Consider the following 12,863-nt stretch of genomic DNA (forward strand, 5'->3'; position numbering starts at 1 on the left):
ACTGGGACTAAGCAAAGGTAGCAGTGATACTGAAACTGAGCCGGCAACCATAGGCCCAATACCCCAAAGCTCACCCAGAGAGGATCTGTGCATGAGCAGTGTCACACTGTTTACGGGGGGGGGGGAGACACCTTGTCTGTCACATCGGAAAAGAGCAGGTGTGCTGCCCGTGATTGTTCAGTTGGCGCTGCTGCCTGGCAAGGCTCCTACAGGCTAAATAAACATCTGCTGCTTGAAGTCTGGACTCTCTGGAAGTGTTCACTCCCATCCCCCCTTCACATTTGACTGCATCTCGCACATATTACCTGTCCCTCGTCCCTTGCCCCCCGTCCTTCCTCCCTCACTCATATTTCCCTGCCCCCCTCTTGTTCCTTCCGTTTTATCCGTTTTTACTTTGTGCTGCATGCTCTCGCCCTCTTTTTCTTATTCCCCTTCCCTTGCCTTCACCTTTAGCTCTCCCTTCCTCTCTCCCTCTTTCTTCTTCTCTCCATTTGTCTCTCTCCTTTTCTCCCCTACTGCCCCCTCCCTCCGCTGTTCCCTGCTCGTACATTTCTCACTGGAATGAATTCCAACTTCTTCCTTTCTAATTTACCCTGCAGGCCTTCAAAGCATCAAATAAGCGTGTCACAAAAACCCAGCTTAATAGGTGCAGATATCAGTCTGGTTCTTTGAGCTCACTGGGAGTCATCCTTATGGATGGAAACCACAATTAGATTCTTGAATACCAATATGATCAGTGCCTCCAACAGACTCGTGCTCACCAACCTCGGAAGGGCGGTTCCCAGGCGAGTTGGCAGTTCCTGGGAATGCACCACAAGTACTTTGCTTTAATCCCTCCTCACGCTTCACCCACTTTTGCCAGAACAATTTTTAAGAACTCGGCATAAATACTGATCCTATCTGCTGGTGAAACTGGTTCATAAAGAAATGGCCTGCATTAATATAGCACCATCCAGTCCCAGAATGTTTACAAATTGTTCACAGTCAATGAATTACCTTTAAAATGCAGTCACTATTGGTAGCGGTTTGTTACAATTAAGTGGCTTGTTAGGCCATTTCAGGGGGAAGTTAATAGTCAACCACATTGCTGTGGGTCTGGAGTCACATATAGGCCAGACCGGGAAAGGGCGGCAGATTTGCTTCCCTGAAGGACATTAGGGATTGATTTTTACGATAGTCCGATAGTTTCATGGTCACCATTACTGACACTAGATTTTATTCCAGATTTATTTAATTAACTGAATTTAAATTCCCCAGCTGTCCTGGTGGGATTTTAATTTGTGTCTCTGGATCATTAGTCCAGGCCTCAGGAATACTCGTCCAGTAACATAACTGCTATGCTACCGTTCCCGGTGGGGATGTTCGCTGATGACTGCACGATGTTCAGTGCCATTCGCAAGTCCTCAGATAATGAATACAGTCCATGCCCGCATGCAACAAGACCTGGATGACATTCAGGCTTGGGCTGATAAGTGGCAAGTAACATTCGCGCCACACAAGTGCCAGGCAATGACTATCTCCAATAAGAGAGAGTCTTAACCACCGCCCCTTGACATCCAATGGCATTACCATCGCCGAATCCCCCGCCATCAGCATCCTGGGGGTCACCATTGACCAGAAACTTAACTGGACCAGCCACATAAATACTGTGACCACAAGAGCAGGTCAGAGGCTGGGTATTCTGCGGCGAGTGTTTCTCCTTATAACTCCCCAAAGCCTTTCCACCATCTACAAGGCACAAGTCAGGAGTGTGATGGAATACTCTCCACTTGCCTGGATGAGTGCAGCTCCAAAAACATTCATGTAGCTCGACACCATCCAGGACAAAGCAGCCCGCTTGATTGTCACCCTATCCATCACCTTCAACATTCACTCCCTCCACCGCCGGCGCACCATGGCTGCAGTGTGTACCATCTACAAGATGCACTGCAGCAACTCGCCAAGGCTTCTTCGGCAGCACCTCCCAAATTTGCGACCTCTACCACCTAGAAGGACAAGGGCAGCAGGCGCATGGGAACACCACCACCTCCACGTTCCCCTCCAAGTCACACACCATCCTGACTTTGAAGTATATCGGCCATTCCTTCATCGTCGCTGGGTCAAAATCCTGAAACACCCCCCTGAGCAGCACTGTGGGAGCATTTTTACCACACGGACTGCAGCGGTTTGAGGAGAAGGCGGCTCACCATCATCTTCTCAAGGGCAATTAGGGATGGGCAATAAATGCTTGGCTTGCCAGCGATGCCCACATCCCGTGAATTAATTTTTTTTAAAGTCACGATTATGGAGGCAAATGTAGAAGCCAGTTTCCCCGCAGCACTAATTCTTGCACAAATGATCTCAAAAATGAATTATTATTGCACTTTCTGACAATACTACCGACTGACCCTTTCACCTAGGAGAGGCTGAGCGATGGGTTCAGATACAGAGGTAAATGATGGCAGGGTTGAACTTGATAGCCTGCAGCAGTTATTAAAATATTTACTGTACGAAAATGTAATCTAATGTCAGGGTGCGGGGGAGAGGTTTGAATAAAAATAGTAAATGCCCCATGAGAATAATGTAACATGGCCATAATCCCCAATAGCCTGTGGTCTTCAACTTTATTTGTTCTTGTGATGTGGGTGACTAGTGCCCATTACTATTTGTCCCCAGAGCATTTAGAGTGGACCACAAAGTGTTGAGCTGGAGTCCTGTATAGGCCAGACCGGGTAGGGACGGTAGGTCCCCTTCCCTGAAGGATTTTTGCGGCAATCCAGCAGCTTTCATGGACATTTATTGGTGCCAGCCCATAAATCACCAGGTTTGTAAAGTTCAGCTTCACCACTTGCCATGGAAGGGTTTGAACTCCTAATCTCTTGGATGTTTGTCCAGTACCAAACTACTAGGCGACTGTACCCTGCAGAAGAGCTGCCCACTGCTAGTTCTAAAGCCCCTTTAAACTGTCTTAATAACTCTGTGCCCCCTCCCCAATACATAGACAATGGGATTGTCCCTAGCCTGCTCTGTGTTGTGTTCAATATTTATATCTTTGTTTTAATGCAGTCCATCTCTCTCTGCAGGAATGCAGTATCATAAACGCTCTGATCACTTCGATGAGAAACCTTTCTCTTGTAATGAATGTGGGGCAAAATTTGCAGCAAATTCCACCTTAAAGAATCATATGCGGCTCCATACGGGAGAGAAACCATTCTTCTGCAAACATTGTGATATGACGTTCATGCAGGCTGCTGCCCTGGCCTATCACATGAAGAAAAAGCATTCCGAAGGTATGAGATCACCTCAACGTAAAGTCGTCATATTTTTTTAGTGACAATAATTTATTTGAAAGTTGTGCCTGACTTCTCTGGGTCTCCACTCCACTGTTTTTCAGCAGTACTGAGTGAGTGCTAAGGAGTTGTGGGAAATCATCGAGTCACTGGATCAGCGCTCAGAGTATTTACTGGTTTCTGATACTGGGCAGAACTAGTAATGGATACAAGTACAGATGAACAGTGGGAAATATTCCTAAAAGTATTTGGTATAATACAAGACCTGTACATACCCCTAAAGGACAAGAGCTCTATTTGTGTAATCGAACAATCTTGGTTAACAAAAGAAGTGGGAGATAGTATAAAACTAAAATAAAAGGTTTATACCAGGGCACAGAACAGGAGAGATTCCGCAGACTGGGAGCGATATAAAGAATGGCAAGGATACAAAGAAAGTGGTAAGAGCTGCAAAAAGAGAAAATGAGAAAAAGCTTGAGAGGGATATCAAGGACCACACGAAATGTTTTCACAAATATATTAAGAGAAAGAGAGTGGCTAAGGGTAATCCTTAAAGACAACTGCAGGTGGCACTGTAATTGGAAATCACGAATTGTCAGACATACTAAATAATTACTTTATCGGTTTTCACAGTAGCGGATGAGGATAAGGTACCAGAGATAAAAGGAGAGCTAAAAATAAATCCAGGGGAGGAAGTAACATGGTGGTGGAGAAAGTACTGAGATTAAGGATAGACAGATCTCCAGAATCCGATGGATTCCACCCCAGGGGATTAAAAGTAGGTGAAGAAATTGATGTTCCACTCTTCATGATGATCCAAAACTCTCGATTCAGGAATTGTCTCCTTGGGTTGGAAAATTGCCAATGTCACTCCATTATTTAAGATTGGTAGGAGAGATGAACTAGGAAATTATAGAGGTCTAACGTCAGTTGTCGGGAAGTTACTAGAATCTGTTTTTGGGGCTGAGCATTTGGGTAAGTATGAGTTGAGCAGGGAGAGCCCGCACGGATTTGTTACAAGTCATGTCTAACAAACCTAGTGGAATTTTTTGAGGAAGTAACTGTCGTGGTAGATAAGGGAGTGTCTGTAGATGTTATTTATATGGACTTCCAGAAGGTATTCGATAAGGTTCCACACAACAGACTATTAACAAAAATAATTGCATGGAATTGGAGGTAACCTATTGGCTTAGATATGGAATTGGTTCGGAGGAAGGAGACAGTAGGGATAATGGGAATGTACTCATTGTCAGGATGTAACTCGTGGTGTCTCAGGGATCTGTATTGGGGCCTCAGCTTTTCACTATATTTATAAATGACTTGGATGAGGAAGAAAGAGTCGTATATCCAAATTTGCTGATGACACTGAGTTAGATGACACAGGAAATAGTGCAGATGGAAGCAGGAAGTTGCAAAGGGACATTGATAGATTGATTAAGTGGACAAAACTATGACCGATAGAGCTCAGTGTGGGGAAGTGTGAGGTCATCCACTTTGGACCCAAGAAAGATAGATCAGGGTATTTTGTAAACGGCGAGAAGCTAGGAACTGTGGAGGAGCAGAGAGATTTAGGGGTCCATGTACAGGAATGACTAAAAGCTAGTGGGCAGGTACAAAAAATAATTGCAAAGGCTTACAGAATATTGATCTTTATCTTAAGAGGAATACGAAGGGTTGGAAGTTGTGTTACAGCTGTACAGAGCACTGGTGAGGCCCCATCTGGAGTATTACGTTTGTTTCTGAGCACTTCACCTCAGGAAAGTTATATTGGCCTGCGGGAGGGAGCAGCGCAGATTTACCAGAATAGTTCTGGGGCTAAAAGAGTTAAATTATAAGGACAGGGTGCACAGACGAGACTTGTATTCCCTTAACTACAGAAGATTAAGGGGTGATCTAATTGAGGTGTTTAAGATGATTAAAGGATTTGATAGACTAGAAAGCGATAAACAATTTCTTCTGGGTGGGTGAGTCCAGAGCAAGGAGGCATAACCTTAAAATTAGAGCTCGGCCATCCAGGATGCTGTCAGGAAGCACTTCTTCACACAAACGCTAGTGGAAATCTGGAACTTTCTTGCCCAAAAAGCTATTGGGGCTGGGGGGCAATTGAACATTTCAAAACTGAGATTGTTAGATTTTTGTTAGGCGAGGTTATTAAGGGATAGGGAACCAACACGGGTAGATGGAGTTAAGATACAGATCAGCCGTGATCTAAGTGAACGGTGCAACAGATTTGAGCGGCTGAATAGCCTGCCTCTGTTCCTGTGTTCCTGTTTGGGTTGGTAGGATCGGACGTCATTCATCACTTGTTTTTAAAACAAACTTCCCAGAGCAATGAGCGCACATTCAGGTCTCGTGGATCTACTTTGCTTTTTAGCCTCAGTTGGAACTGACAACATAGAAACATAGAAATTTACAGCGCAGAAGGAGGCCATTTTGGCCCATCGTGTCCGCGCCGGCCGACAAAGAGCCGCACGGCCTTTGGTCAGCAGCCCTGAAGGCTACATATAAACCCATGAACAATGGTGGAAAGGCAAAGAGCAACCAGTCCGCCCCCCACAACTGCGACACTCCTTACACTGAAACATTCTACACTCCACCCCAACCGGAACCTTGTAACTTGCCAGGAACCATTGTGTTCTGGAGTGTGGTTCATGGCTTTCTGAGCCTCTTTAATTTCTTGAATCGTTTACAATTCTACAGGGAAAATGTACGGATGTCAGTACTGTGACGCAGTGTTTGCCCAGTCAATTGAGCTGACTCGCCATGTACGGACCCATACCGGGGATAAGCCGTATGTCTGTCGGGAATGTGGTAAGGGATTCAGCCAGGCCAACGGGCTCTCCATGCACCTGCGTACCTTTCACAGTGAGTATCGATGTAACAAGGACCGAGTCCTCCCGAGGTGCTCTGCGCCAACACTAACACTAACACTGTGTTTGAAGGCTGCTCTGCATTGCCTCACTGCTTTGTTTTTCATGTGCCATTTTAAGCAATGCCACAATAATCGGAATGCCCTTCGTGCCTTTCACATTGTGTGAAATCTATCGGGAAGTAACAAAATTGGTTGAAGAGGTCCATCAAGCGATGTATAATCGAATTGGATTTTCAGGTGGCATTTGATAAAAATTTGTTATTAACTTTTGAAGATGATGAATGCACATGGAATTAATAGCCTATAAGTGAAGGAAGGCAGAATCTGGTCTAAATGAGGAAAAGTCTATCTGGAGACATGCAGCTCTGCAGAGATCTGTCTGCAGTTTACATTGAGCATAAATTACTATGGAACTGCCATGGTGATGCTCACCGTCTGCCAGTGGATAACTTCTAAAGACAGAATGTTGCACCATGAAACTCTGGATGGATTTGCTCACAGGCAGAATTCCAAGCACTGTTTCTCTGCATCTGTCCAGCTCTGCTTTGTGAGTGGCTCTCTGCCTTTGTTTTTTCTCTCTCCTTGGCTCGCATACATTTTGTTTATTTCTGTTTGTAGCTCTTTTTTAAACTCTCTCACTTTCTTTACATCTGCCTAGGTGGACCCAGCCCAGCTGGTTTGCAACATACCAATATTCCTGGCCTTTCTAGTACTTGCTTGGGGCAATTATAGTATTTGTTTTACTGTTGAATGGGCATTCAGATAACTCAGGCTTTTGCTGTCATTACAATAACGACATGCATTTATATAGCGCCTTTAATGTAGTAAAATGTCACAAGGCGCTTCGGAGGAGCGTTATCAAACAAAATTTGACACTGAGCCACAGAAGGACAGGTGACCAAAAGCTTAGTCAAAGATGATGGCATGATGGGTAACTGGGACTCGGTGCGAGTTAGGATGTGGGCAACAGAGCTTTGGATGACCTCAAGTTTACGCAGGGTGCAAGGTGGGATGCCGGGCAGGAGAGCATTAGAATGATTGTGTATAGACGTAACAAAGATATGGATGATGGTTTCAGAAGTAGATGAGCTGAGGCAGGGGTTGAGACATGTGATGTCATGGAGGTTGAAATAGGCAGTCTTAGTGATGGAGAGGATATGAAGTTGGAAACTCAGCTCAGGGTCACATCGAAGGTCAAGGTTGCGAACGGTCTGGTTCAGCCTCAGACAGTGGCCAGGGAGTGGGATGGAGTTGGTTACTGGCCGCTGAAGATAGTAGCTTCAGTCTACCCGATATTTAATTGGAGGAAATTTCTGCTCATCCAATACTGGATGTTGGACAAGCAGCGTGACAAATCAGAGGCAATGGAGGGACTGAGAGGTGTGGCGCTGAGATAGAACTGGGTGTCGTCAGCATACATGTGGAACCTGACTCTGTGTTTTCAGATGATTTCGCCGATTAGAGAGTACTTTTATCAATCTAAAAGATGTGGCAGCTGATCAGACTTGAGGTCATCCAAAACACGGCTGCCTGTGTCCTAACTTGCACCAAATCCCATTTCCCCACCATCTTTTCTTCTTAGGCGGTCCCTCGTATCGAGGAGAACTTGCTTCCACACCATAAAGGGATGAGTTCACAGATATTACAATGAGGGTCCTGATATTCCAGGTCCTGAACTACATGCATATTGAAGGGTGGAAGATGCCTGTGCATGGATTTTTTTAACGTGGGGTGACCATTGCACACCAGCCACCACACGGGCTTGACAGAGCTAGGTTAACCAAGATGACTGGAGACCTGCTCTGCTGCACGGACCTAGTGCGCACACATATCGCAGTGTGGGCTGGCCCATGCTGCCCCCGAACTCTCGCCTCTCCTGGGCCCCGAACTCTCGCCTCTCCTGGGCCCCGAACTCTCGCCTCTCCTGGGCCCCGAACTCTCGCCTCTCCTGGGCCCCGAACTCTCGCCTCTCCTGGGCCCCGAACTCTCGCCTCTCCTGGGCCCCGAACTCTCGCCTCTCCTGGGCCCCGAACTCTCGCCTCTCCTGGGCCCCGAACTCTCGCCTCTCCTGGGCCCCGAACTCTCGCCTCTCCTGGGCCCCGAACTCTCGCCTCTCCTGGGCCCCGAACTCTCGCCTCTCCTGGGCCCCGAACTCTCGCCTCTCCTGGGCCCCGAACTCTCGCCTCTCCTGGGCCCCGAACTCTCGCCTCTCCTGGGCCCCGAACTCTCGCCTCTCCTGGGCCCCGAACTCGCGCCTCTCCTGGGCCCCGAACTCGCGCCTCTCCTGGGCCCCGAACTCGCGCCTCTCCTGGGCCCCGAACTCGCGCCTCTCCTGGGCCCCGAACACGCGCCTCTCCTGGGCCCCGAACTCTCTCCTCTCCTGGGCCCCGAACTCTCTCCTCTCCTGGGCCCCGAACTCTCTCCTCTCCTGGGCCCCGAACTCTCGCCTCTCCTGGGCCCCGAACTCTCGCCTCTCCTGGGCCCCGAACTCTCGCCTCTCCTGGGCCCCGAACTCGCGCCTCTCCTGGGCCCCGAACTCTCGCCTCTCCTGGGCCCCGAACTCTCGCCTCTCCTGGGCCCCGAACTCTCGCCTCTCCTGGGCCCCGAACTCTCGCCTCTCCTGGGCCCCGAACTCTCGCCTCTCCTGGGCCCCGAACTCTCGCCTCTCCTGGGCCCCGAACTCTCGCCTCTCCTGGGCCCCGAACTCTCGCCTCTCCTGGGCCCCGAACTCTCGCCTCTCCTGGGCCCCGAACTCTCGCCTCTCCTGGGCCCCGAACTCTCGCCACTCCACGATCACTCGCGCTGCTTTGCCCCGACCCCGCCGCTCGTCTGCTGCTTGCCGCCTCCTGCTGTACCTGCCCACGCTACAAACAGCGACCTGGATTATGGTGGCGTCGAATCCAGTCGCCCTCCTCCAAGTCGTCGCCCTCGTGAACCAGCTCGCGCTGTACCTTGCAGCGGTATGCTGCCACACTGCTGCTTTTAAGACCCGACCTGCTGCTGGTGTTTCCTCGCAGGTCGGGGCCGTGCTGAGTTCCGGGCCTCCTCAATCACCCCTGTGCTTTACTGATCTACACTGGCTCCCGGTTAAGCAATGCCTCGATTTTATCAAATCCCTCCATGGCCTCGGCCCTCCCTATCTCTGTAATCTCCTCCAGTCCCACAACCCCCTGAGATATCTGCGCTCCTCTAATTCTGGTTTCGTGAGCATCCTTGATTATATTCGCTCGACCATTGGTGGCCGTGCCTTCTGTTGCCTAGGCCCTAAACTGTGGAATTCCCTCCCTAAACTCCTCCGCCTCTCTTTCCTCCTTCCTCCATCTGCCCGAATATCTCTTTGTGGCTCGGTGTCAAATTTTGTTTGATAATGCTCCTTGGGATATTTTTACTACGTTAAAGGTGCTATAAGGGGTTATGGGGAGGGGGCAGGGAGGTGGCCATGGTCGTATTGAATGGCGGAGCAGCCTTGAGGGGCCATATGGCCTACTCCTGCTCCTATTTCTTATGTTCTATCTATATATATATATACATTTTTTTTGGCTTCAATTCCTTACTCGTGCGCAAAAACAAAAGTTATTTTGAAAAGTTCAGGGAGGTCTGGAAGCCCCATTGTTGACTCCATGGGCCTGAAATTCAGCACCGCTGGAAAGTTGGTGCTCCCCCCACCGTGTAAGAGGTGCAAGGAGAGCCAACAGGTTCACTGATATGGAGCTGGAGACACTGATGGATGGTATGGAGGACATAAGAACATAAGAAATAGGAGCAGGAGTAGGCCATATGGCCCCTCGAGCCTGCTCCGCCATTCAGTAAGATAATGGCTGATCTGATCATGGACTCAGATCCACTTCCCTGCCCGCTCCTCATAACTCATTAACCCCTTATCATTTAAGAAACTGTCTATTTCTGTCTTAAATTTATTCAATGTCCCAGTTTCCACAGCTCTCTGAGGCAGCGAATTCCACAGATTTGCAACCCTCTGAGAGAAGAAATTTCTCCTCATCTCTGTTTTAAATGGGCGGCCCTTTATTCTAAGATCATGCCCTCTAGTTCCAGTCTCCCCCATCAGTGGAAACATCCTCTCTGCATCCACCTTGTCAAGCCCCCTCATAAACTTATACATTTTGATAAGATCACACCTCATTCTTCTGAATTCCAATGAGTAGAGGCCCAACCTACTCAACCTTTCCTCATAAGTCAACCCCCCTCATCCCCGGAATCAACCTAGTGAACCTTCTCTGAACTGCCTCCAAAGCAAGTATAGCCTTTCGTAAATATGGGAAACCAAAACTGCGCGCAGTATTCCAGATGTGGCCGCACCAATACCCTGTATAGCTGTAGCAAGGCTTCCCTGCTTTTATTCTCCATCCTCTTTGCAATAAAGGCCAAGATACCATTGGCCTTCCTGATCACTTGCTGTACCTGCATACGATCCTTTTGTGTTTTATGCACAAGTGCCCCCAGGTCCCGGTGTACTGCAGCACTTTGCAATCTTTCTCCATTTAAATAATAACTTGCTCTTCGATTTTTTTCTGCCAACCTCACACTTTCCAACATTATATTCCATCTGCCAAATTTTTGCCCACTCACTTAGCCTGTCTATGTCCTTTTGCAGATTTTTTTGTGTCCTCCTCACACATTGCTTTTCCTCCCTTCTTTGTATCGTCAGCAAACTTGGTTACGTTACACTCAGTCCCTTCTTCCAAGTCATTAATATAGATTGTAAATAGTTGGGATCCTAGCACTGATCCCTGCGGCACCCCACTAGTTACTGGTTGCCAACCAGAGAATGAACCATTTATCCCAACTCTCTGTTAGTTAGCCAATCCTCTATCCATGTTAATATATTACCCCCAACCCCGTGAACTTTTATCTTGTGCCGTAACCTTTTATGTGGCACCTTGTCACATCCATTGGTTCCCCTTTAATCCATTCTGTTCGTTACATCCTCAAAGACTTCCCTTTCATAAATCCATGCTGACTCTGCCTGACTAAATTTTGCTTTTCCAAATGCCCTGCTACTGCTTCTTTAATAATGGACTCCAACATTTTCCCAACCACAGATGTTAGGCTAACTGGTCTATAGTTTCCTGCTTTTTGTCTGCCTCCTTTTTTTAAATAGGGGTGTTACATTTGCAGTTTTCCAATCTGCTGGGACCGCCCCAGAATCCAGGGAATTTTGGTAAATTACAACCAATGCATCCACAATCCCTGCCGCTGCTTCTCTTAAGACCCTAGGATGCCAGCCATCAGGTCCAGGGGATTTATCCGCCTTTAATCTCATTATCTTACTGAGTACCACCTCCTTAGTGATTGTGATTGTGTTAAGTTCCTCCCCCCCTATAGGCCCTAGACTATCCACTGTCGGAATATTGTTAGTGTCCTCTACCGTAAAGACAGATACAAAATATTTGTTCAGAGTTTCTGCCATCTCCATCTTCCTCATTACTAATTCCCCAGTCTCGTCCTCTAAGGGAACAACATTTACTTTAGCCACCCTTTTCCTTTTTATGTACCTATAGAAACTCTTCTAGGACAGAAGAAGAATGCTGTTTCCTGACCTGGGGAGACCTGGCAGACCGCAAGTACATAATGCATGGAGGGAGATTGCAGGGGAGATGTCAGGCGCCTCCATATATGTGAGGACGCACTCTCCCAGGAGGGTGCTGGCAGTCTGCACCTGGCCCTTCTAGGGTGGCGATGGGTCGACGCCTCCTAGCTCTGGGGCGATGGGGATCATCCTCTTCCTCCTCTTCCTCACTGCTGGCTCAACCTCCAGCGGCTGTCCCCTCATGATGGCCAGGTTGTGCAGCATGCAGCAGACCACGACGCTTATGGAGACCCGTTGAGAGTACTGCAAGGTGCCACCGGAACCTCTGCTTAAGGATGCACCTGGTGCCACAATGAGCGTCATTGTATGTATGTTCTGGCGCTGTCCTGGGGAACCGCAATCCTGATTTGGGCCGGTGAGGACGGCGGGCACACTGGCGCAGAATGAACGAATTATGGCTGCTGCCTCTCTTGCCCGCTGTCTGTCTGCACGGTGCTGACGGCGATGCCTTCTCCTGCGTGCCGTTCTGTGTCTGACCAGGTGTACCAGGTGTCTCCCTCCCAACACTCCTTCCATCCTCAGGGTGAACCCTGCCAAGCAGGTCTCTGCAGCCCATAAGCCTCCACTAAAGAGTCCGACCTGAAAGTTGTACAAAAGTGTGTGAAAGTCTCTGAGCAGCACTCAGCAAGTTTAATTGAGCCAAAACAATTAATAAAACTATTTAAAAAGGAAAATACTACGGATGATGTAATCTGTAAAAAAAAAAAAGACTAACATTAATCAACTATTTCCCTACCAAAGGGCCCCGATCGTGGCAACACTCCAGCGCTGTTGCGTTCGAGCACCGACTCGAATACCTCGCGGGGGCACTGCCTGAAGAACTCCTAGCTTTTTGGAGCTGAAAATTCCTGTCCTGGCTGCTTTCCAGCGGCCCGCACGCTGCTGACCTCAACACTGGTAATTTACCTTTACAGCGGCTTCATCACGCTGTATCCGGCGGAAGTGAACACCGCTCAAACCCCCCGCCCCCCCCCGAGCTGAATATGGCTCGGGGCGGGGGGGGGGGGGGGAGTACCCAACTGCGGCAGCCAATCGATTTATTTCGATCAGCTGCCCAAATGTTGAATTTCAACACCTATTACTCTTCCATCTCTAAACAAGTTGTGAGAAATTT

At 48.4% G+C, this 12,863-nt stretch overlaps 1 protein-coding gene across 3 annotated transcripts in view; it reads left to right on the forward strand.

Moving 5' to 3' along the window:
* Nucleotides 1-12,863, forward strand: part of zbtb40 (zinc finger and BTB domain containing 40) — a 94,380-nt gene that overhangs the window by 54,406 nt on the left and 27,111 nt on the right. For all 3 annotated transcript variants that reach the window (XM_070860108.1, XM_070860106.1, XM_070860107.1), the window contains exons 12-13: nucleotides 3,063-3,269; nucleotides 5,970-6,134. In XM_070860108.1, coding sequence (XP_070716209.1) covers nucleotides 3,063-3,269; nucleotides 5,970-6,134 — 372 coding nt within the window. The remainder of the gene's footprint in view (nucleotides 1-3,062; nucleotides 3,270-5,969; nucleotides 6,135-12,863) is intronic.

This window comes from Pristiophorus japonicus, chromosome 18, assembly GCF_044704955.1.
Source record: "Pristiophorus japonicus isolate sPriJap1 chromosome 18, sPriJap1.hap1, whole genome shotgun sequence".
In the NCBI taxonomy this organism is placed as follows: Eukaryota; Metazoa; Chordata; class Chondrichthyes; family Pristiophoridae; genus Pristiophorus; species Pristiophorus japonicus.